The sequence below is a fragment of the Phyllobates terribilis genome, unplaced genomic scaffold (genome assembly GCF_046119375.1).
Source record: "Phyllobates terribilis strain yellow unplaced genomic scaffold, ASM4611937v1 Scaffold_7__3_contigs__length_470593459, whole genome shotgun sequence".
In the NCBI taxonomy this organism is placed as follows: Eukaryota; Metazoa; Chordata; class Amphibia; order Anura; family Dendrobatidae; genus Phyllobates; species Phyllobates terribilis.
Genome location: NW_027362767.1, coordinates 319,529,642 through 319,555,976, shown reverse-complemented (window position 1 = coordinate 319,555,976; position 26,335 = coordinate 319,529,642). Strand labels below are relative to the sequence as shown.

At 43.7% G+C, this 26,335-nt stretch overlaps 1 protein-coding gene across 1 annotated transcript in view; it reads left to right on the top strand.

The window, feature by feature from the left end:
* CHRDL1 (chordin like 1) overlaps positions 1-25,415 on the top strand; it is a 111,220-nt gene extending 85,805 nt beyond the window's left edge. The window contains exons 7-10 of the mRNA XM_073637903.1: positions 5,545-5,739; positions 16,704-16,868; positions 16,983-17,072; positions 24,527-25,415. Of these exons, the coding sequence (XP_073494004.1) occupies positions 5,545-5,739; positions 16,704-16,868; positions 16,983-17,072; positions 24,527-24,657 (581 nt within the window). The 3' untranslated portion in view covers positions 24,658-25,415. The remainder of the gene's footprint in view (positions 1-5,544; positions 5,740-16,703; positions 16,869-16,982; positions 17,073-24,526) is intronic.
* Positions 25,416-26,335: the final 920 nt, after the last annotated feature.

Genomic DNA, 26,335 nt, shown 5'->3' with positions numbered 1-26,335 from the left:
GTAGGCCTAGCAAAAGGGCGTGAGAGAGTCCAGGCAGAACATGAAAGGAGATGCTCTCAGAATGCAGCATTCCCACTTGCAGAGTTACAGATTCGGTGATGAGTTGGATGGGTCGTGGTAAGAGGCCCCCATCCACAGCAGCGACAGATATTGGTACAGCCAGAGGTTTGGTGGGAATGCGGTATTTTTCTACCAGGGACTGTGAGATAAGATTCCCGGCCGCTCCAGAGTCAAGTTGGGCTAGTTCGAAATAACGATTCTCCCCGCAGATAATTGAGACTGACAGTAGCAGAGATGGAGAGGATTTATTCTTGTCTAGGTTGACCTCTCTGAGCGAACCTAGACACAGGCGTTTCCCGACCTCTCCGGGCAGGTACGGATCCGGTGCTCCTTACTGCCACAGTAGAAGCAGCTCCCTTCGGCACGGCGTAAGTCCTGACGGGTTTTGACCATCTTGGTCTGGTCGACCTGCATAGGCTCAGGAGAGTGTACCTGGGGAGAGACGGATGGAGTGACGGGTTTCTGAAAAGTAGGAGCTAGACGTGGAAACCTCCTCTCACGGATGACCTCTTTGGCATGCTCCTGGAACCGTAGGTCAATCCGGGTGGCAAGAGTTATTAGGTCATCGAGAGTGGTAGGAATGTCCCGACCGGCAAGTTCATCTTTAATACGGCCGGACAGACCCTCCCAGAAGACGGATACCAGAGCGTCGTTATCCCAGGCCAGCTCCGAGGCAAGGATACGGAACCGTATGGCATATTGGCCCACGGTGAGACTTCCCTGACGGAGGCGTAGCAGAGATGATGCGGATGAGGTCTTCCGTCCGGGTTCGTCGAAGACTTTCCGGAAAGCCGTGAGAAAGGCAGGCAAGTCGGACACCAGGGGGTCTCCTCTCTCCCATAGAGGATTTAGCCAGGCCAGGGCCTCCCCGGTGAGATGGGACATGATGAATGCAATTTTGGCCCGGTCGGAGTTAAACTGGTGGGACAATAGTTCAAAGTGCAGGGTGCACTGATTTATGAAGCCCCGAGCCTGGGCGGAGTCGCCTCCGAAGCAAGGAGGTGCAGAAAGCCGGGGTCCGGGGTAGGATACCATGGTATTAGTGGGCAGCGGGGCTGCCGGATTGCGAGACATGGCAGTGGCGGAGGTTGCTGGTGGAGCAGTCAGAGTGTCCAGGCGAGTATTGACATTCCGCAGGTGACCCAGGATGGACTCCTGTTGGGACCTTTGACGGGACAGTTCATGACACAGGTCCGAGAGCGAGGGAGCTTGGGTGCCACCGGGTTCCATGGCCCGAGCAAACTGTAACGGGTCTGGGAGGCGGAACCTCTGAGCTACTATACAAGGGGGCAGTCCTTGTAAGGGAGCGGGTGGCGACCAGGGAAGACGGGCAGGAGGTCACAGCAGGTGACCGGGACAGTCTCTGAGTGAACGGGCAGGAGGTCACGGCAAGTGACCGGGGCAGTCTCTGGATGAACGGGCTGATGGTCACGGCAAGTGACCGGGGCAGTCTCTGAGTGAACGGGCAGATGGTCACGGCAAGTGACCGGGGCAGTCTCTGAGTGAACGGGCAGATGGTCACGGCAAGTGACCGGGGCAGTCTCTGGATGAACGGGCAGATGGTCACGGCAAGTGACCGGGGCAGTCTCTAGGTAAAGGGTTGGTACGACCTGTGGCGGCTGATGATAGACGTGAGCTTCCAGGTGAGCAGGCGAGAGTCTCTGGATGAACGGGTGGTCACAGCATGTGACGGCGGAGCCTCCAGGAAGACCAACAGACAGGCGGCAGATGAGCGCTCCCAGGTGAGCGGGCAGAAGTCTCTGGACAGGCGGGTGGTCACAGCACGTGACGGCAGAGCCTCCAGGTAGGCTAGCAGACAGGCAGCAGATGAGCGCTCCCAGGTGAGCGAGCAGGAGTCACTGGACAGGCAGGTGGTCACAGCACGTGACGGCAGAGCCTCCAGGTAGACTAGCAGGCAGGTAGCAGGTGTGTGCTCCCAGGTGAGCGGGCAAGCTGGTCCATAGACAGACTGACAGGAGTTGGAAGGCAGACCGTCGGACCTCGGGCAAGCAGGCAGGTGGCTGATGTGCGCTCCCAGGTGAGCGGGCAGACTGGTCCTTAGACAGACTGACAGGAGTAGTAAGGCAGACCGTCGGACCTCAGACTAGCAGGCAGGTAGCAGATAATCAGGCAGGAATCAGGCAGGTAACTGGCAGGTAACTGGCAGGAACTGGCAACGGGACCTGAGGGCTGAAGCAGAGTAGTGAACAGTGCAACAACATTGCTCGGGCACCTCCATTTTGGAGGAGGTGCCTTATATATGGTGAAGTCCTCCGGCCATTGGCCGGGGACTCCTTAGGATGGTGCGCGCGGCCCCTTTAAGAGGGAGGGAGAGCTCGCGCGCGCGCCCTAAGCACAGTGGACGGGAAGGAGCGCACGCTGCCAGCAGAGCGGGAGGAGGACGCCGGGCACGGAGCAGGGAGGTGAGGGGAACAGCTTCCCTGCCTAGCAGAGGGCAGGGACGCCGGCGCTACACAGGGAAGCTGTTCCAAACATCTTGGAGAACTAACCACAGATCTTCTGTATATTAGGCTTGGGCAACTCCTTCTGTCTCTTCATGTAATTCCAGACAAACTGGATTATGTTGAGATCAGGGCTCTGGGATGGCCATACGATCACTTCTAGGACTCCTTGTTCTTCTTTACACCGAAGATAATTCTTAATGATATTAGTTGTATGTTTGGGGCTGTTGTCCTGCTGCACAATAAATTTGGAGTCGCCTCCCTGATGTTACTGCATTTTGGATAAGTATGTGCCTATGTTTCTCAGCATTGAGGCCACCATTAATCTTGATCAAGTCGCCAACTCCATTTGCAGAAATGCAGCCCTAAACTTGCAAAGAGCTTCCACCATGCTTCACTGTTGCTTGCAGACACTCATTATTGTACCGCTCATTATTGAACAAACTGCCTTCTGTTACAGCCAAATATTTCACATTTTGACTCATCAGTCCAGAGTACCTACTGCCATTTTTCTGCACCCCAATTCCTATGTTTTGTACATAGGTTTTGGGAGCAATTCTTCCATGAAGACAATTTCTGGTCAGACTTCTCCAAACAGATGGGTGTAGCTGGGTCCCACTGGTTGCTGCCAGTTCTGAGCTGATGGCACTGCTGGACATCTTCCAGTTTAAAAGGGACATAAGCATGATGTGTCTTTCATCTGTTGCACTAAATTTCCTTGGCTGACCACTGTGTCTGCAGTCTTCAATATTGTCCATTTCTTAATGTCCTCAATGCTGAGAAATACAGGCAAAAACATATCCACCATGTAATACCATCAGAAAGGTTTGGCTCAAACGTTATTCTGAGGGACAACGACCCCAAAACATACAGCTTATGTCAGAGAAAACCATCTTCAGCATATAAAAGAACAAGGAGTCCTAATAGTGATAATTTGACCACCAGAGAGCCCTGATATCAAATTAGTTCTCCAAGATGTTTCCAACAACCTCCTTGCTGAGTTCCTTGACAAACCATGTACTGGTGTAGCGAGGAGAAATTATGTTTGATGCTGTTTCGAAGGGCAGTCACATCAAATATTGATTTGATTTAGATTTCTCTTTTGTTATTCACTTTGAATTTTGCGAATTGATAAAACTAAACTAGTATCACTATTTTTGAAAATATTACAAACACAAAATGATATTTCCCACAAATTCAGTGATGTAACATGATATAGATATAAAACATGATATTCATTAGGAGCCTTCAATGTTCACTTCCAGTGGATGAAGTCTGTCCTGGGGATGTGATATGCACATGGGCAGGTTTGGACTGGTGCACAGAAGAACAGGAGAATCCTTTTGGGGTGGCCCTGAGCTGGGAATGGTCCCCCTTCACCCTATATGACCAGCAGTTGGCACAATAAACTTGATTCACTATGTACAGCCAAAGTCAGCATCTTGTCATTAATTTTTTCATTGTATTTTTATATAGATGCAGAGGTCACTTTTTCATTGACGGTAATATAATATTTGCATGTAGCAGAACAGTGGGCCCCCAGAATCAATGTTACTTAGGGGTCCTTGGCACCCTAGGCCGACACTGCACATGGGTGCTCAGTTCGGTACAAGAAAAGTAGCGAGCCATGCACCTCGTTATTACTATATAACCAGGACAGATTGATTTCCACTGGAAACAAACAATTACAGAAAGCAGAGATCATAAAACTGAAAAATAATTTCAGAAAACAAGACAGAAATTCATATTAATTCTCATCAGAAAATGAAAACCCTTTTTTCACTGAAACTATAATGCCAGCAGAATTAATTAAGATCAGAAGCAGTTAGTTGATTGTCAGTTATGATAGGATGATGAAGATGATTATGTGAGGAAAGCCTGATGCCAGGAGGTGATTCATATTTACCAACATCTCAACTGGTAAAATAGGGATATTACCTAGGACCTCCCAAGAATACGCACTTTTAGGAGGGTTTACTTAAACCTTGCCCTTTTGTGGATCAGGATATGTTGAAATTTTTACTGTTGGCAACTATGATGATTTGTTGCAGGTGTAAAAAATATAAAAAAATAATGTAAGGCAAATTTGGATAGCAACAAATGAATGAACAGTAGAGCGGAGGGTATCAATCAGTAGACCGGGTGCGATGCCATGCGTGTATCACGCCACAACGATCAGATCGTCCCGGGCCTACCAATCAGAAGAGGCGTAAGGGACTCGGGCAGCCGCAGACTACTAATGGCCGCTGGACCAGGGTTCTGCGAATCAATACATTCATCTCTAATGAGAAGAAATGGTTGTAGATTTAAAGAAAGCAAATTTGATCACTTTGCCAGAGCTTAGATGTATTTCATTAGGAAGGAATAGGACAACTTTTTTTAAATATCTAGTATGAAAGCTGGTGCAATGAAAAAGTGGAGTATTTGCTCAAAGCAAATTAATTCCATTTCTTATCGTAAAGGCCCTTTGTAAAAGGAAATCAGTAATCTGTTTGGTTGCCAGAGGCAATTACTCCTGTTTTTTATTGCACCAATATTGATACTTTTCCTCTTGTTTATTGAAATAATTGCAGTTGATTTATTTTTTTACAATCATTTCTTCACCTGAGGGTGGTCTTAATTTTTTTCAGTTACTGAAAAAAATTGGCTTAGTATTGCTGTTGATACTTTATATTGATGAATACCATGTTATATTAGTTAAGGTATTTGCAATAGCATCTAGTCTAGTATGCTTTTTTGCCAAACAAAGAATCTTAAGTAAGACAGACTGACATAACTTGTATGATGATTAATATCAACCTGTTTTTTATTTATCACATTTGGAGAAGATTTCTCCTGGTCCACTATGTACTTGCTATGATAAAGGGTGGTTGGCAGATCTACCATCACCTTTTTAAAAAAAGAATTGTTCCCTTAAATCACTGAATCCTTTCTGCATCTTAATTTTCTATCATAATAAATTTCTTCAGGGTATTGGCAGGTCTCAGGCAACATCTGCTTATATTTGTCTTGTTCCTTGCAGTATGTGTCTCTAATGGGAAAACATACTCCCACGGAGAGTCTTGGCACCCCAGCTTGCGAACCTTCGGAGTGGTGGAATGCGTGCTGTGTACATGCAACTTCACAAAACAAGAGTGCAAGAAAATTAGCTGCCCAGAGAAATACCCTTGTAAATATCCTCAGAAAATAGATGGAAAGTGCTGTAAAGTGTGTCCAGGTAAGTCAAAAAGTGCTAAACCAAAAGGAAAGGTAGTGGTCAATTAATTCTGCAATAAACAGTGGTTGGTTTACTGTTTACTGTAAGACCACGTTCACACATTCAGTATTTGGTCAATGTTTTACATCAGTATTGTAAGCCAAAATTAGAAGTGGAACAATAAGAGGAAAATTATAATAGAAACACGTCACCACTTCTGTATTTATAACCCACTCCTGGTTTTGGTTTACAAATACTGATGTAAAATACTGACCAAATACTGAACGTGTGAACGTGGCCTTACTGTAATAAGTTATAATGTAGTGGCAAGCTAAAGTCTTCAGCTAAATACACTTACATGCCTTGGCATGCAATCAACGAGGTTATCAATGTTTGCCTGAGGAATGTTCTGCCATGTTGAATGCACTTAGGTAAATGATCAAGATCCTCTGCTGGCAGCTCCCTGTGCAATTGCCAACCAATCACATTCTAGATGTGCTCAATGGGAGACAAGTCCGGAGACATTGCAGGCCATGATAGCACATTTAAGCCAAGCAGGCTGCTTACAGTAGCATGAGCAACATGTGGCCTGGCGTTGTTGTGTTGATAAATGGCTCATGGGAAACTTTGAAGAAATAGCTGCACCACTGGTTCCATGATTGATCCATTCTGTGTTGTTAATGAAGTTGGATACCACACACCAAGATTAACACATCAAACAGTGTCTGAACAAACCATCACAAAGCATTTTCATGACATTGGGCTAAAAGCAACAGGTGTCCTATTGACCTCATTCCTCATCAAAGGTTATAATGGCGCAGAGCAATATGGAAATCAAGACTGGAATGGAGATCTATTCTCTTCAGCAATGAGTCCAATTTTCTTTTGGGTACAATTATAGTAAGATGGTCTGGAGACCACAAGGGCAAGGTCATGAAAAGGCCTTCACAGGTTAGCGTCACACCAGTCCTACTCCTAGAATTATGGTGTTGAGTGGCATAATATATTGTAGCTGGACCCCTCTAGTCTTCATTCCCGGTTGAATAACAGCTTGGCATCACATTGATTTGATTGGGGAACCATTGGTACGGCCATTTCTCTGAAGTGTTACTCGTGCTACTGTGAGCAGCTTGTGTGGTCTAAATGTGCTACCATGGCCTGCAGCGTCTCTGGACTTGTCTCCCATTGAGCACATCTGGGACGTGATTGGTCGGCAATTGCAAAGGGAGCTGCCAGCGCGGATCTTGATGATTTGCCCAAGTGCATGCAGTGTGGTAGAACATTCCTCAGACAACCATGAATAACCTCATTGATAGCAGCCAAGGTGTGTAAGTGTTGGGATTTATGCACTTAGCGCTGATACTCAATACTTAATAAATTGAGACATTTTGAAAATGTTGTTTCCTTTTATTCATTATTTGCATACCATTACCTTATCTATCGATCCTGTGACTTTCATAATTCCTCAACTTTTCCTTCTTGATGTTGTAATTTTAATGCTGAGGAGTGTTTAGTGTATTTTAACTTATTGTCACCTTATGTCCTCCTGTAGTATATCCAATTAGACACTATCCTGAGCTACATATAGTTATACCTTTACCTCTAGCTGTTATGTTCTGCAACTTAGAACTAAGGAATAGGAGGGAAAAGCTGTCCCTGCACTGAGACTCAGCTTTACCCTACGCTGGGGTGGGTGCCCTATTCCTTGTGAATAGCCCCACCGAAACTCCTGCACTGAACTCAAGCGAAGACCTGAAGGAAGGGGAGAGGGTGTCCCTAAAAGTTCTAAGGACTGGGAGCAAAAACAGGAGACCTCCTAAAAGAAAAGTAAGTTGCAGAAACGAAGATAAAAAGGAAACAAAACTGGTGGAACAAGAAGTCCCAGGATATCAATTGTCCTAAGCACAAAGAACTAACAAGGCAGCTTAGCCAGAGCACAAGCGAAACAACACTGTTGTCTAGCGGGGAATGGGAGACAGGTGCTGAGTAATAAAGAGTGAAGAGATCACGTGACCAAGAAACTCAACACCAGAAGAAAAGACTAGAAGCCAGCAAACCACAACAAGATGGCCGATAGTAAAATACATAGATTCTAACACTAGCTACTGCCAGCTACTTCTTCCTCATAGGATATCTGAGCATGGATAATCATTTATCTACATAGAGCCAGTCAAATACTCTTTACTATCACTATATAAGTACTATAGTTGAACGGTCAATATATAACTGTGATTATAACATCCTACCCAAATAGTCTAATGTTCTAAAAGGGAGCACTACTACTGAAAAAGAGTCTATATTTTGTCTCTTATTTATGATAGTTCAGCGGGCCCAGTCAATCCTTTATAAATCTTAAGAATCCTTGGAGATAATGTATTTCCAATAGCAAATTAAGAAGTGTGATGAGCTGCCTTTGGCTTGTTGCAGACTGTATATGCTAAAATGTACAGACCATACTTTAAAAACCAACACATGCTGCTCGAAGCCTCTTCAATTTACACAAAACATACAATCACTTTTTATTCTTTAAGATTTAACCCTTTATTTTTCAGAAATTCAGTGGTGCATAAATTATGCACAACAGTTAGGTATAGGAATCATATTACTGTTTGATAGCCAAATCAATGATTTTGCCCCACTGTCATACCAATTACAGTAATTGGTAATTGCACTGGATAGAATAAAGCTATTTAAAAAACAGAAAATGAGGTAACATTAACTGAAAGATGCTTTTATGATTTTAGACACATGCATTGTTTTTTTTATACAGTACAGACCAAAAGTTTGGACACACCCTCTCATTTAAAGATTTTTCTGTATTTTCATGACTATGAAAATTGTACATTCACATTGAAGGCATCAAAACAATGAATTAATACATGTGGAATTATATACTTACCAAAAAAGTGTGAAACAACTGAAAATATGTCTTATATTCTAGGTTCTTCAAAGTAGCCACCTTTTGCTTTGATGACTGCTTTGCACACTCTTGGCATTCTCTTGATGAGCTTCAAGAGGTAGTCACCGGAAATGGTCTTCCAACAATCTTGAAGGCGTTCCCAGAGATGCTTAGCACTTGTTGGCCCTTTTGCCTTCACTCTGCGGTCCAGCTCACCCCAAACCATCTTGATTGGGTTCAGGGCTGGTGACTGTGGAGGCCAGGTCATCTGGCGTAGCACCCCATCACTCTCCTTCTTGGTCAGATAGACCTTACGCAGCCTGGAGGTGTGTTTGTGGTCATTGTCCTGTTGAAAAATAAATGATGGTCCAACTAAACACAAACCAGATGGAATAGCATGCTGCTGCGAGATGCTGTGGTAGCCATGCTGGTTCAGTATGCCTTCAATTTTGAATAAATCCCCAACAGTGTCACCAGCAAAGCACCCCCACACCATCACACCTCCTCCTCCATGTTTCACGGTGGGAACCAGCCATGTAGAGTCCATTTGTTCACCTTTTCTGCGTCGCACAAAGACACGGTGGTTGGAACCAAAGATCTCAAATTTGGACTCATCAGACCAAAGCACAGATTTCCACTGGTCTAATGTCCATTCCTTGTGTTCTTTAGCCCAAACAAGTCTCTTCTGCTTGTTGCCTGTGTGGCGCCCCTGAGGGTTCGGTCGCCACAGAGTTATTGCATCTCATCCAGAGATGTGGTACCTCACTCTCAGGTAAGGATGTAAGGTAAGGCTGCTTGTTGCCTGTCCTTAGCAGTGGTTTCCTAGCAGCTATTTTACCATGAAGGCCTGCTGCACAAAGTCTCCTCTTAACAGTTGTTGAAGAGATGTGTCTGCTGCTAGAACTCTGTGTGGCATTGACCTGGTCTCTAATCTGAGCTGCTGTTAACCTGCGATTTCTGAGGCTGGTGACTCGGATAATCCTCAGAAGCAGAGGTGACTCTTGGTCTTCCTTTCCTGGGGTGGTCCTCATGTGAGCCAGTTTCTTGTAGCGCTTGATGGTTTTTGCAACTGCACTTGGGGACACTTTCAAAGTTTGCCCAATTTTTCGGACTGACTGACCTTAATTTCTTAAAGTAATGATGGCCACTCGTTTTTCTTTACTTAGCTGTTTTTTTCTTGCCATAATACAAATTCTAACAGTCTATTCAGTAGGACTATCAGCTGTGTATCGACCAGACTTCTGCACAACACAAATGATGGTCCCAACCCCATTTATAAGGCAAGAAATCCCACTTATTAAACCTGACAGGGCACACCTGTGAAGTGAAAAACATTTCCGGTGACTACCTCTTGAAGCTCATCAAGAGAATGCCAAGAGTGTGCAAAGCAGTCATCAAAGCAAAAGGTGGCTACTTTGAAGAACCTAGAATATAAGACATATTTTCAGCTGTTTCACACTTTTTTGTTAAGTATATAATTCACATGTGTTAATTCATAGTTTTGATGCCTTCAGTGTGAATGTACAATTTTCATAGTCATGAAAGTACAGAAAAATCTTTAAATGAGAAGGTGTGTCCAAACTTTTGGTCTGCACTGTATATTTAATTCTTATAACGTATTAATTTTAATATTTGGATAAATCACAGCTTACTTGGCTACAGAGAATGACCAATTCTTGATGACTTTCCACAGGTCAGTTATAATCAATGCTTAGATTTTGTGCTAAGATAAAGGAACCATCTGTGTTCTATTATCATCCACTGGCACGGCATACAGCTTTCATGTGGGCCCAAGACTGACACTAGTGACTGAGGTTACCGCACATGGCACTGAAACTTGTTTATAAAAAGCAGCTCACTAATGGCTTCCCATTACCTCTAGTAATAGAATTCTATATAAAATGATTGTGCATGTGTATTTTTAGTTTTCTAGCCACTTCGCGCCAGAGCCTGTTTTTGCCTTCGTGACCGGGCCAATTTTTTCAATTCTGACCACTGTCATTTTATGAGGTAATTACTCTGGAACGCTTCAACGGATCCCCCTGATTCTGAGATTGTTTTTTTGTGACATATTGTACTTCATGATAGTGGTAAAATTTCTTCGATATCACTTGCGTTTATTTGTGAAAAAATCGGAAATTTGGCGAAAATTTTGAAAATTTTGCAATTTTCAAACTTTGAATTTTCATGCCCTTTAATCAGAGAGATATGTCACACAAAATAGTTAATGAATAACATTTCCCACATGTCTACTTCACATCAGCACAATTTTAGAACCAAATTTTTTTTCTGTTAGGAAGCTATAAGGGTTAAAAGTTGACCAGCGATTTCTCATTTTTACAACAAAATTTACAAAAACATTTTTTTAGGGACCACATCTTATTTGAAGTGACTTTGAGGAGCCTTTATGACAGAAAATACCCAAAAGTGATACCATTCTAAAAACTGCACCCCTCAAGGTGCTCAAAACCACATTCAAGAAGTTTATTAACCCTTCAGGTGCTTCACAGGAATTTTTGGAATGTGGAAGAAAACAATGAACATTTAACTTTTTTTCACAAAACTGCTACTTTAGCCTCAAATTTTTAATTTTCACAAGGGCAGCCAGAAAAAATGGACCCCAAAATGTGTTGTGCAATTTCTCCTGAGCACGCTGATACACCATATGTGGTGCAAAGCCACTGTTTGGGCGCACGGCATGGCTCGGAAGGTAAGGAGCACCATTTGACTTTTGGAATGGAAATTTGACTGGAATCGATAGCGGACGCCATGTTGCATTTGGAGAGCCCCTGAGGTGCCTAAACAGAGGAAACCCCCAACAAGTCACCCCATTTTGGAAACTAGACCCCTCAAGGAACTTATCTAGATGTGTGGTGAGCACTTTGAACCCCCAGGGGCTTCACACAATTTTATAATGTTGAAGGGTGAAAATAAAAAAACACATTTTTATCACAAAACTGCTACTTTAGCCTCAAATTTTTAATTTTCACAAGGGCAGCCAGAAAAAATGGACCCCAAAATGTGTTGTGCAATTTCTCCTGAGCACGCTGATACCCCATATGTGGTGCAAAGCCACTGTTTGGGCGCACGGCATGGCTCGGAAGGTAAGGAGCGCCATTTGACTTTTGGAATGGAAATTTGACTGGAATGGATAGCGGACGCCATGTTGCATTTCGAGAGCCCCTGAGGTGCCTAAACAGAGGAAACCCACAACAAGTGACCGAATTTTACAATCTACTCCTCTGTATAAATTAATCTAGTGGTGGGAAAATAAGTAGGTAAATGGTCACTAAACCCATAGATGAATTCCCACAGAGGTGTCATTTCCATAATGGGGTCACTTCAGGGGGGATTATGCTGTTCTGGCACTTTTCAGAGTACCAGAGCTAAAGAATCCCCCCTGAAGTGACCCCATTTTGGAAATGACACCCCTCTGGGAATTCATCTATGGGTTTAGTGACCATTTTAACTCGATGGATGATTTCCAGAAACAAGCACGCAATGGAAGGTTTAGATTCTGGAGAACCCCCCCTGGAAATTAAGTGAGCTCTACTCGAATATGTCATTCACTAAATGAACCAAATGTTTGAATGACAAATTGGGATACATTTTTACAGTTTAAAAACGTGGTTCTGTGTGGTAGATTTTAAAGCAGTCAGTGACGCATAAGGCTGGCAATGATGGGCATTGTGGGCAATAGTAGCGGGTATCACGCCTCATTCCTCTCTTAGTACATACACGACATCTTTTCTGGGGGTTCCTTCTTGTTTCCGTTGCTGGAATAAGTGCAAAAAATGTCGCTCAGTGAGTCTTTTCACATCCTCAGATTCTAATGGATGAGCGGGGCTAACACTTTGAAAGACAAGATTTTCAATTACCTTTTCTTGATAATCAAGAAAAGGATCTGAATTTCCTGCTTTTTTGTACAACACAAAAGAATTGTATGTGGCCACCTGAAACAAATAGATAACCAACTTTTTATACCAGGTATAGGACTTTCTTGATACCTGGTATGGCTGTAGAACCTGGTCTGCAAGGTCCACACCCCCCATGTGTTTGTTGTAGTCAATGACTGACACAGGTTTTTGCTTCGGAGTGGTGGATCCTAGTTCTACAGTGGCCCTTGTGGCATCTGTGTGGATCGAGCTGAGGACAAAAATATCCCTCTTATCCCTATATTTCAGGGCAAGCAGCTCTCCGTTGCGTACAGCCCCTGACTGCCCCTTTTGGAACTTTTGGTTGACCAATGGTTGTGGAAACCCCTGACGGTTTTTACGGATGGTCCCACAAGCCCCGATGTTGTGTTCAACCAGACTTTTAAATAGGGGTATGCTGGTGTAATAATTGTCCACATATAGATTGTAGCCTTTTTGAAAAAATGGACTTATCAGCTCCCAAACAATTTTTGCAGATGTCCCCAGATAAGTAGGGCATCCTGGTGGGTTTAGTTGGCTATCTTTCCCCTCATATATGCGGAAAGCGGATGTGTATCCGGTTGAACTTTCGCACATTTTATAGATCTTTATTCCAAACCTTGCCCTTTTAGATGGGATAAATTGCTTGAGGTGCAGTCTTCCTTTGAATTTTACAAGGGACTCATCTATAGAAATATTTTGTGTTGGGGTGTAGAGGCTTAAGAATTTTTCTGACAAATTTTCAATGATGGGTCTAATTTTATATAACCTGTCATGTTCTGGGGCATTTTTGGGCAGGCATTGACTATTGTCGTTAAAATGCCAAAACCGCATGAGCATTTCATAACGGGTCCTAGGCAGAATGACTGAAAACATAGGGGTGGCTTGAACAGGGTGGTTGGACCAGTAGGATCGAATGCTCGGTTTTTTAACAAGCCCCATGGCAAATGTAAGTCCTAAAATTTTTTTTATTTCCGGGACATTAGTTGGTGTCCATAAATTTGCCCTAGCATAGTAAGATCGGGGATTCTGGCTTATGAATTGGGATGCATATAAATTTGTTTGCACGACAATATGCTCTAGCAAGCTGTCTGTAAAAAAACAAATAAAAAAAATGAATTGGTCCAAAATCTTCCACCTCCACATTTATACCAGGAGTGGCGTTGAAATCAGGGCTGAATGGAGCAGCCGAATCCGAAGCCTCCCATCTGGGAAATGCTAGATCATGTGGCAAAGCCCCTTGTACACTGGGGTGCGCCAATTCACTAGTAGCAGGGACAGCGCTTGTACTGGGCAGTGTTCCCTGATTTGGAGACGTTTCTCCAGTAGCGCTATTTGCCCCTATTGCTGTACTGGTCCTTGGGCTTGAGGATGGACCAGAATCACTGCTCATTTCTGAGCTCTCAGTGTCGCCGCTACTAAAGCCCTCAAAATCCACATCTCCATCTGAGATTGCGCTGTCATCAGTGTCAGAACACAGCAGGGCATTCACCTCCTCTGCGGTATAAGTCTGACGGGCCATTTTATTTTTAGATTTTTTGACTGGACTGAACGGACCGGACTGAACGGACGGGACTGATCTGACAGGACTGACTGACCTGACAGGACTGACTGATCTGACAGGACTGACTGACTGATCTGACAGGACTGACTGACTGACAGATCTGACAGGACTGACTGACTGACAGATCTGACAGGACTGATCTGACAGGACTGACTGACTGGACTGATCTGACAGGACTGACAGATCTGACAGGACTGACTGACTGACAGGACTGACTGACTGACAGATCTGACAGGACTGACTGACTGACAGATCTGACAGGACTGACTGACTGACAGATCTGACAGGACTGACTGATCTGACAGGACTGACTGACTGATCTGACAGGACTGACTGACTGATAGATCTGACAGGACTGACTGACTGACTGATCTGACAGGACTGACTGACTGATAGATCTGACAGGACTGACTGACTGACAGATCTGACAGGACTGATCTGACAGGACTGACTGATCTGACAGACTCACTAACCCTAACTCTTACTTTCTTTTTTATTTTATTTTTTTTACTTTCACAGTGGCAAGGCTGACAGCTCTTGTCACACTGTTTCTCCTCTGCTCTCTCACTGAGATCGGAGGAGAAACAGTGTATTTATCAGGCAGATCGCCCGGGAAAGTTTGTTGCTAAAACAAACTTCCCTGGTGATCTCTCTGATTGGCTGGTGTGACGCTGACATCATCGAGACCTGAGCCAATCAGGTCTCAATGATGTCAGAGGTCACAGCACCGGGATCCCCGTCGCTCCTGAGGTATGTAGGGGGTCCCGATCGCCGACCACCAGCTGTTACTATCTTTTAAATGCCGCGATCGCTATGGATCGCGGCATCTAGAAGATAGGAACAGGTTAACATCATGGGGACCTAATCCATTCAGGTCCCCATGATGCCACATGTCAGAGCTATCGCTCTGAACCGGTACCGCAGCGCTAGCAGGACCCTGGGGGTCCTGAGCGCTGCGGGACCACCCACCGTTTTTAAACGTCGGCGCTGCACAGAGCCCGGGCAGCGCCGACGTTTATGTACAGTGGGCGGTCCTGAACCGGTTAAACTTTGCAAAAACACAAATCTGCAAATTGCCTCTTCAGAGAAAAAAAGGACTTGGATTCTATAGCGCCACCTACTGGAAGCAGCAATCCTACCAGTCACAATCAATCCTTTAACGAGTCGTGCAAAATGACTTAGGATAAAAGCCAAATCAGAATCTCAATTTGCAGTAACACAAAGAAATCACAAATCTCATGTTTGTATGAAATAGTCCATTTTTTGCAGTTTCCGAAATGATACTATGTTATGTCACTCAAGCACCTGATAGCTATATTTGACCATTACTATATGTTTTTAGATTATGTAATTGAACTTAAAGGGAACCTGTCAAGTTGAATAACGCTATCAACCTGAAGATGTAGACTTAACCTGCAGGTTAATAGAGTTATGGAGGTGCAATGCCACTGTACTGAAAGTGCGGCTCCCTGGAAAAAATAAACTCTCTTCCTCCCAGGAGCTGCCAGCATTCAGTCATACCAGCATGCCGGCATGGCTACCGTTACTGCTCACAGCACTGAGTGGTGGGTGTTAGTAAATCTTGGCACTCTGACTGACAGTCCACTCTGCACTGATGCACTGCTGAGCAAGTTGTCAACCAAAGGGTGCTTACAGCCGCCGCTCACTTTCCTGTGAGCATTGAGTGTAGCCGCTACGGAAAGTTTGCATGACTGAAAGCCGGTGGCTTCTAGGACAAATAAGGTTCATTTTCTTACACGTGCCGCAGTTTCAGTACAGTGGCCAGGTACCTTTCTAACGCTATTAACTAGCAGATTAACCCTGTATCTGCAGGTTAATAGCGTTATCCAATGTGATAGGTTCCCTTATGCCTCCAACATGCTTCCTTGTGGTACTGTATGTTGTGGCAATGTAGCTAAGAGAATAACAAAGTACCCACAGTCGCCATTGTTTATCACAGACTGTATTCTGCTAATGGAATACAGACCACAGACTGCCATAAAACAGTACATAAAGTGCTAACAAGATTGATGGGGACGCCACATTTTACTGTAATGGTCCCTGGCATTTGTGCTTGAATTTTAAAGTGTTCTCATGTGCAGAAAATTCCTTTAATTGGAATTTTCCAAAATGCAGTTCTTAATATTGTATTGAGAGTTGGGATGTGCGGACTGGTGGAGGTTCGGGTTCTGGTACCTGACCCAAACTTTTGAGAAAGTTTGGTTCGGGCACCAGAACAGTACCAGAACTTCCACCAGAATCTGAACCCCATTGAAAATAATGGAGACCTGAACTTATAAGAGAAAAAAATGCTCTCTCCTTTCTCCGCTCTCTCTCTCCTCCGCGCCACCACGGACTTACCCCGAATACTGCACCGGACCTCATGACACGGACTTACCCCAAACACTGCGCCGGACCTCATGAGAAAGTCCGTGTTTGGCATTCAGGTTTGAACACTGAGTGTCCGGTATGAGCGCTGAACATTTCTGTTTGGGTTCGCCCATCTCTAATTGAGAGCACTTCTAAGCTAGAGGTACTCATCAAACTTTTAGAGCTTACTTAGTTGTGGAAATGTGTGATTAGTATTCGTTTTTTGTCCTCATAACAGAGGAAATCCCAGACCCACAGTCAGGTGACAAAGATTACCTATGTGAGGACACCATCCCTGTCTTTGAGTCTGTATTGCTGGAGGAAGGAGAAACAGTCAGGAAAATAGCAGTGATGACAGAAGAGCCGCCTGTGGCAGAAATTCACGTGTGGATAATCCAGAAAGGTAATGAGTGACTAAGACATTTGGAGATTGCCCTTTCGGGACTCAGCATTCATAGCCAGACTAGACACACTTGCTCCGTTCCACTTAAACACAATGAACCCTTGTATTTGGTAGGTGTTCTGCGCCAGTTTTACACAGAAAAAATGTCTAAGGAAGAATTTGAAGACCAACAGGAATTTAAGCAGATAACACGGACTACAGCAAGTAAGTTAGCAAATTATATAATTCGCGAAGCATAAACGATTAAATATTTTTGGCATATGCATTTACATGTATGTATCAATTTTCTAACATTTACATCTAGCATAAGTTTAGACATTGCAGAAGAATATATAACATCAGATTTTGCTGAAGATTTGCTGCATATTCACCTTATTCATCCACTGTGTAAATTTGACAGTTCCACAGCGATTTCTAAAATCCGTTATGAACAATTTCAGTATAAAATCACTTTTTTTGTAAGTTGAAGGTCCATAAATAATTGAAATACAAATATTATAAAAGTAATATGATTACAAAACTTAGTATTTAGTTGCTATGGCTGTTAATTTTGTCAGCTACTGTTCCTGGCTAAAGCTGGCCAAACACATAAGATAGATATTGGCCGTACAGACAGCGGTCTCTCCTGACTCCCCCTGACTCCCCCATACACACAAGCGCTCGGAACAGCCAAGTGTTCATGTATTTTCAGCGGGAAGAGAGAACAAAACTGCCGCCATAGGTGTCTTATCTTCCCTGAAAACTAAAATATCAAGTGATAAAAGTCCAACTCCCCAACCCTTTTCTGTCCCAGACTTCGGGAGAAGAGTTCAGAGACCCCTTACACATCAGAAGATCAGTGGGTTCTACCGACTTTCATCCAAAGTATATGAGGTCGTATCTATTGCTCGTTATCCCTTGGTATGTCATACCTACTAGAACATTGACCTCTTGTTCCCAGTGAGATGATATCCATTCTCACAAGACCCAATGTTAAATTGCATGGTGTCCTGCCCCGGTGACACAGTGAGTGATTGTACATCAGACTGGTGAGCAATATCTTCTGGGTTCGATTTCTCGTGGTTCTAGCCTCAAATCCGCGTGGTAATGATGACATTTTAGTAATACATAGTTGTTAACGGTATTATTTGTTTCAAGGTAGTATTTTTTATCTCCATGTTTTGGCTGTGGTTGTAAACTGCACAGCTGCCATTTCTGCACAATTTTTTCATAGTACTGCTCTATTGATTTAGAAGTCAAAGTGTATCAGAAGTTTGGTGAAAGAACCAGAGGCCACACAGTAGTACAGTACCTCTCAGTCTCATGCTCCACAATTTGTCAGGTGTCAGTCTCTTTAAGCATCTTGACAGTTCAGGTCCATCTCGTCCTGAAAAGACACGTTTTATTGGAAATTTAGTCTACAAGTGTTTCATTTCTCTCATGGTTTTTGGAGGCTCAAGGGTTCAGTCTCTACAACACAGTTCCGGTCCCTCAGTCACTGCTCCTTGTATTTCAAGTTAAGCTTCCAATGATTCCATAACTACCACGTTCCAAGGTCTCTCCTCTAGCCATCAGTAGCAGAAAAGTAGCCTACCACATAGACAGTGAATCTCTCAAGGTCTCTAACTAAGCTCCCTTATTCACAGCCCACTTGCCACAGTCTAATATGATACATGACTTGTTATCTCCTGGTCATACAGAATAGTCAGACATTCACTATAGACACCACAGGCCCACAGAGACTATCTCAGCCACTTACTGAACCTGAATACAGCCTCCCTCATGTTTGAATTCCACACTCCCATCCTCACTGGTATCTTCTGGGCCGATTGTTCTCATAGCCCCTCGTAGACTTACACTGAACAAATAGTGCATGGGCTAATGATGCACCTTTACCATTTAGCTGACAGCCCACACGAAATTCTTACTGGTCCACCTCCTTCACAGCATACCTCTCTCAGCCCCAGACCACTACCAGGTTGTTGGTACCTAACTTACACTCCATTACTCACTCATTAGTAGAGATGGGCGAACCCGACCTGAAATGTTCGGCGTTCGTACTAAACAGTTACTGTCCTGGGCAGAATGCCGAACATGGATTTTCTGTGGAAGTCCATCGCAGTGTTCAGAGTTTGGAGTTTGCAGAGAAAGAGATTTTTTTCTATTTCAGAGTCCGGGCATCCTTTATTTTCAATGGGGTTCAGGTTCTGGTTGAAGTTTGGGTACTGTTCTGGTAAACGAACCGAACTTTACATAAAGTTTAGGTCAGGTACCAGAACTCGAACTTCCAGCTGTCCGCCCATCCCTACTCATTAGGCCTTACTAAATATTTATCCCTGCAGTCAGCACTTGTTCTTATAAATTACATGTTCTTGCGGTTCCTCACAGACTTTTCTATCACAACTTCTGACCACTTATCCACCCCTCCAATCTAGCAACTTTCTAGTTCTTTGCACAGAGGAACAAGTTGCTGCTCCCAGTCTTAGCCTATCAGTTGCTCATACCAACTGCACCCTGGTCTACCACCTAACATGGTAAATAAACAGCACAGCAACCCAAATGGCGCCAAACTTTCTTTTTAAATGTACTCCCCTCTAAAGCAACTGACAATGTGGTGAGACAGCACTTTGACATTACGAGACTCTATCTCCCAACTAGGACCAAATTTCTCCTAGGACTAGTCTGCACTCCATACCTCCTATGTTACTGTCCCCAAAAGCCTCTAATTCCTTCAGCCCATAACCACAATACTCACGCATAACATTGCCACACAGCACCGAGTCCGGCCATCTGTGGGTCTTGCAAAACAAAATGTACAGTGCAACGAGACATATGAACATGGATGAACACAGTACAAAGAAGTCCTTAAAAGAGCCTCTAACAAAAAGGATACGTAAGCAAATTGGGTTTCATATTTCATCCTCCTTGCAGGTAAACGCTACAATGCCCAGTGATCAAGTGGCATCAAGTCTAGACCTTTGGTGGATAATATCTGCATTTGGTTTTATACACGTATGGGGCTGCACAGCTCTTGTATCTCTTATGGTCGTTGGATACAGAATATTTCTTCATCTACTTTAAGTCACTATTGCTCATTAAATCATCTCCTTTGTTATATTTCTATATACGGGACATGTGTTATTTGTAAAATACTTCTGAATTTATAGATTTTTACAATATTCACCCAAATATACACTGTGTGCACAATTATTAGGCAAGTGACAATATCATCATTTTTATCTAGATTTTCCAACTCTTCCCTGTATAAACCTGAATGCTTATTGGATGAAGCAGATCAGGTGATGTGTATTTGTGTAATGAGGGAGTGTGCTGCCTAAGGATACAACACCCTTTATCATGGTGTGCAGAATTGTTAGGCAGCTTGTATTACTCAGGTAAAAAGGGCAAAAAAAGTGATTCTGAAAAGTCAAAAATTGTTACAAGTCTTACATATGGATGCAGCACTCTTAAAATTGCTAAGTTATTGGGTTGTGATGACAGAACCATCAAACGTTTTGAGACAAATAGTCAACAAACGTTGCAAAAAACGTACTGATAAAAGGAAGAGGCACATTAACTGCCAAAGATTTGAGAAGAATCAAATGTGAAGCGACCGGGAGCCCCATTATCCTCCAGTGCTGTCATATTCCAGAACTGCAATCCCCCTGGAGAGCCCAGAAGTACAGTACAGACCAAAAGTTTGGACACACCTTCTCATTTAAAGATTTTCTGTATTTTCATGACTTTGAAAATTGTACATTCACACTGAAGGCATCAAAACTATGAATTAACACATGTGGAATTATATACTTAACAAAAAAGTGTGAAACGACTGAAAATATGTCTTATATTCTAGGTTCTTCAAAGTAGCCACCTTTTGCTTTGATGACTGCTTAGCACACTCTTGGCATTCTCTTGATGAGCTTCAATAGGTAGTCACCAGAAATGGTTTTCACTTCACAGGTGTGCCCTGTCAGGTTTAATAAGTGGGATTTCTTGCCTTATAAATGGGGTTGGGACCATCAGTTGTGTTGTGCAGAAGTCTGGTGGATACACAGCTGATAGTCCTACTGAATAGACTGTTAGAATTTGTATTATGGCAAGAAAAAGGCAGCTAAGTAAAGAAAACCAAGTGGCCATCATTACTTTAAGAAATGAAGGTCAGTCAGTCCGAAAAATTGGGCAAACTTTGAAAGTGTCCCCAAGTGCAGTTGCAAAAACCATCAAGCGCTACAAAGAAACTGTCTCACATGAGGACCGCCCCAGGAAAGGAAGACCAAGAGTCACCTCTGCTTCTGAGGATAAGTTTATCCGAGTCACCAGCCTCAGAAATCGCAGGTTAACAGCAGCTCAGATTAGAGACCAGGTCAATGCCACACAGAGTTCTAGCAGCAGACACATCTCTTCAACAACTGTTAAGAGGAGACTTTGTGCAGCAGGCCTTCGTGGTAAAATAGCTGCTAGGAAACCACTGCTAAGGACAGGCAACAAGCAGAAGAGACTTGTTTGGGCTAAAGCAGTGGTCCCCAACCTTTTTTGCACCAGGGACCGGCTTGAAGCAAGATCATTTTTCCATGGCCCAGCAAGGAGGGGGTGGGGTGGGCGGGGCTTTGGTCATATGGGGGCGGGGTAATGGAGGGATTTGGAGTTTAGTGCATACTTATCATATAGTGTAGACCAGGTCCCCGCCAGGAGCCCCACATAATGTGCTGTGCCAGGAGCCGCATCACTGAGGCCCCATCACGCCCTGCAGCAGGACAGGGCAGCTGTCCTGACAGCTGCTGTTCAGCTGCATTTACTTCATCCCAGGGGCGGACACAGACTGTAGTGGGCCCCTGTGCAAGAAATTTTTGGGGGCCCCCCCCGCCCTTCATAAGGCAACAAAGTTATGTAAACATAACCCCCCCATGTGCATCTCTCACCCCCCCGTGCATCTCTCACCCCCCCGTGCATCTCTCATCTCTCCCCTCCCTCCCATGTGCATCTCTCATCTCTCCCCTCCCCCCATGTGCATCTCTCATCTCTCCCCTCCCCCCATGTGCATCTCTCATCTCTCCCCTCCCCCCATGTGGATCTCTCATCTCTCCCCTCCCCCATGTGCATCTCTCATCTCTCCCCTCCCCCCCATGTGGATCTCTCATCTCTCCCCTCCCCCATGTGCATCTCTCATCTCTCCCCTCCCCCCATGTGCATCTCCCATTCCCCCCACTCCTAGTTAATTGTATTTAAAAAAAAATAAAACTTGTTATACTTACCCCCATGCGATCCCTGCAGAATCCTGGCGCTCGTCCAAATCGCTGACACCAGGTTCTCCTGACTTCCGGCCATGTGACGGCGCCGTCACATGACCGGAAGTCAGGGGAATCATGAAGGTGCTGCCGCAGCAGCGCAGCGCTAAGATGTCCCGGACCCGGCGCTTAGCATGCGGCCGGGGGCCCCATGAGGAGAGAGACGCACAAGAGGGGGGCTCCGAGGGGGCTCCTACCGGCCGGGCCCCATACTGGAGTCAGGGCAGTCATGCCCTGATGGCGGCCCTGCTGGAGGCTGGAGGGGCCCCCTCTCCCCGCGGACCGGCTGAAAAACCCCAACGGCCCGGTCCTGGTCCGCGGACCGGCGGTTGGGGACCTCTGGGCTAAAGAACACAAGGAATGGACATTAGACCAGTGGAAATCTGTGCTTTGGTCTGATGAGTCCAAATTTGAGATCTTTGGTTCCAACCACCGTGTCTTTGTGCGACGCAGAAAAGGTGAACGGATGGACTCTACATGCCTGGTTCCCACCGTGAAGCATGGAGGAGGAGGTGTGATGGTGTGGGGGTGCTTTGCTGGTGACACTGTTGGGGATTTATTCAAAATTGAAGGCATACTGAACCAGCATGGCTACCACAGCATCTTGCAACGGCATGCTATTCCATCCGCTTTGCGTTTAGTTGGACCATCATTTATTTTTCAACAGGACAATGACCCCAAACACACCTCCAGGCTGTGTAAGGGCTATTTGACCAAGAAGGAGAGTGATGGGGTGCTACGCCAGATGACCTGGCCTCCACAGTCACCAGACCTGAACCCAATCGAGATGGTTTGGGGTGAGCTGGACCGCAGAGTGAAGGCAAAAGGGCCAACAAGTGCTAAGCATCTCTGGGAACTCCTTCAAGATTGTTGGAAGACCATTTCCGGTGACCGCCTCTTGAAGCTCATCAAGAGAATGCCAAGAGTGTGCAAAGCAGTCATCAAAGCAAAAGGTGGCTACTTTGAAGAACCTAGAATATAAGACATATTTTCAGTTGTTTCACACTTTTTTGTTAAGTATATAATTCCACATGTGTTAATTCATAGTTTTGATGCCTTCAGTGTGAATGTACAATTTTCAAAGTCATGAAAATACAGAAAAATCTTTAAATGAGAAGGTGTGTCCAAACTTTTGGTCTGTACTGTACAAGGTGTTCAGTGCTCAGAGACACGGCCAAGGTAAGGTAGGCTGAAACCCGACCACCACTGGACAAGATACAGAAATGGAAACGTCAAGACTGGGTCAAGAAATGTCTGATGAAAGATCTTTCAAAGGTTTTATGAACTGATGAGATGAGAGTGACTCTTAACAGACAAGATGGATAGGCCTGTGGATGGATCAGTAATGGGCACAGACCTCCACTTCAAGTCAGATGCCAGCAAGGTGGAGGTGGGGTACTGCTGTGGGTTGGAAATTATAAAAACCAGCTAGTTGGACCTGATCGGGTTTAAGATGGACTCAAAATCAACTCTCAAACATACTGTCAGTTTTTAGAAGACACTTTCTTCAAGCAGTGGTACAGGAAAAAAGTCTACATCTTTCAACAAAAGCATGATTTTTTTTGCAGGACAATGCTCCATCACAGCATCGAAGTTTCCACTGCTCAGCTGCCACTAATGGCCTTATAGATGAAAAAACAATGACATGGCACCTTCCTCGCTTGACCTAAATCCTATTGAGAACTTGTGGGCCCTTCTTAAATAGGAGGTTTACGGTGAAGGAAAACAGTCACCTCTCTGATCAGTGTCTGGGAGGCTGGTTCTGCCCAAAAAGTTGATCATTAACAGATTAAGAAACTGACAGACTTCAAAGATGGAAGACTTATGACTGTTATTGAAAAGAAGAGTGGCTATATTGGTCACTGTCATTTTTTTTAAATATCTAAAAAATAAATTTTATACATTTTGAGGAGTTTGGTTATTATTCTCACTGTAACAGGTGAAAATAAACAATTGAGGCGGAACAATTTCAGTTTTTCTTCTGTTTTTCATTTAGTTGTATAATAATTCTGCACAATAATAGTTGCCCAATAATTCTGCACACACAGATAGTCTCCTAAGAAAGACAAAACTTCACTTTTACTCTTCTAAATATTCACGTTTCAGGTTTATTAAACTTTTTGGATTGACCAACAGCGCTGTAGTTGTTCAATAATAAAATGAATAATCAAAAATACAAATTGCCTAATAATTGTGCACACAGTGTAGAATACATGAATCCATAAATGTTGTGTTATTAAATATATCCTGATCAATACCATTTTTAGCAGTGATGTGTGAGACAGGTATAGAAATGTTCATATCCTTTACTATATTTCTAACAATTTGTGTTGCAAATCTTTCTAATTAAGTTTGAAACCTCTAAGTTATTACTTGCTTATTTAATTTTAGGCCAGTGGAAAATCTTCAGTGAGGGTGAAGCTCAGATTAGCCACATGTGTGAAACTCGAATTTGCCGGACAGAGCTGGAAGACTTGGTGAAGGTTCTGTACCTGGACAAGACTGAAAAGGGTCATTGTTGAGCGCAAAAACATTGAACGGGAAGAGAAAACCAGAGGCCGCCTAAAGACATTGGATTTGTAGCCGGACTGCAAGCTGATTCTGCTTAAGTCAACATTGTCGCCATACCCAGAATGTAGGGACTATTAAGCATGGTGTGTTGAAGAGAAGTAACTGGCAGATCCACGTGTGTAGGAGTCTGTGAGCAGTTAAATGCTTCCTCTTATGCCTTAGAGGGTTGGCATCAACTATGAAAAAAAACACAGGTTACTTCTTTATGAGAAAAAAATGTTTATTTGGAAAGTTAAAATTAATGGAATAAGCATAACTTAATAAAAGAACGGAAGGCCCATAATGTAGAAAATACAGAATCCGTGCCTATGTGCCTGCCTGAATATTGCCATGTGCACAGCTGGACAGCTGGCCAAGTGAAGCATTTAATAAGAAGGTGACACATTGTATTGGCACTGGCACAACTATGATTTTACCACAAAATTTGGAGTTTGCTTTTCACGTAACCTTAATTACGAAAAGGTTTCCATTCTTGCCTTCAACACTTTACTGAATTTCCATTGTGCTGGTTTTGTGTTGCAGGACAATCTGACATTATTATAAATCTAACAGCTTTTCCTATCAAATGAATCACAATTCTAGGCCAAAGCTACTTGGATTAGCTTTGCAAGAATCAGGCAGGTGTAATTGTTTTTCCAAATGACTCTTGATGCCACTATGAATGCAGTGATTAGAAATATACAGTGTACTGGAGCAAATAAACCACCGATTTCCAAAAACGTTTCAGATTGTCAGTATTTGTATAGGGTTTTAAGGCTTTTAGGGATGTCTTGAGTTGCAAAACAGGCTCCTCTAAAAATGTTTGTTTTACAGAATAATAGTTTTAGCAAGTATCATTTACTAAGTCACTTGTCCCTTATGTAATTCAGGTTATTAGAATTGTGTTTGACCATTTTTGTTACTGTGTTTTGAGGGTGGTCCAGCTCATCTTAAAACCTACAATTGTGCTAATAAAGCCTGTAAACAATAACATCCCCCAAGTCACACCCATAGGATTTTAAATCCTGAGATATATCTTTGTAAGAAGTAAACTTCACAGAGCCATGAGTGTGATACAGGTGCATCTCACAAAATTAGAATATCATCAAAAAGTTAATTTATTTCAGTTCTTCAATACAAAAAGTGAAACTCAAATATTATATAGAGTCGTTACAAACAGATTGATCTATTTCAAGCGTTTATTTCTGTTAATGTTGATGATTATGGCTTACAGCCAATGAAAACACAAAAGTCATTATCTCAGAAAATTAGAATACTTTATAACAACAGCTTGAAAAATGTTTTTAAAATCCGAAATGTATGTTCAGTAAATGCCCTCAATACTTGGTCGGGGCTCCTTTTGCATCAATTACTGCATCAATGCGGCGTGGCATGGAGGCGATCAGCCTGTGGCACTGCTGAGGTCTTACGGAAGCCCAGGTTGGTTTGATAGCAGCCTTCAGCTCGTCTGCATTGTTGGGTCTGGTGTCTCTCATCTTCCTCTTGACGATACCCCATAGATTCTCTATGGGGTTAAGGTCAGACGAGTTTTCTGTCCAATCAAGCACAGTGATACTGTTGTTTTTAAACCAGGTATTGGTACTTTTGGCAGTGTGGACATGTGCCAAGTCCTGCTGGAGAATGACATTT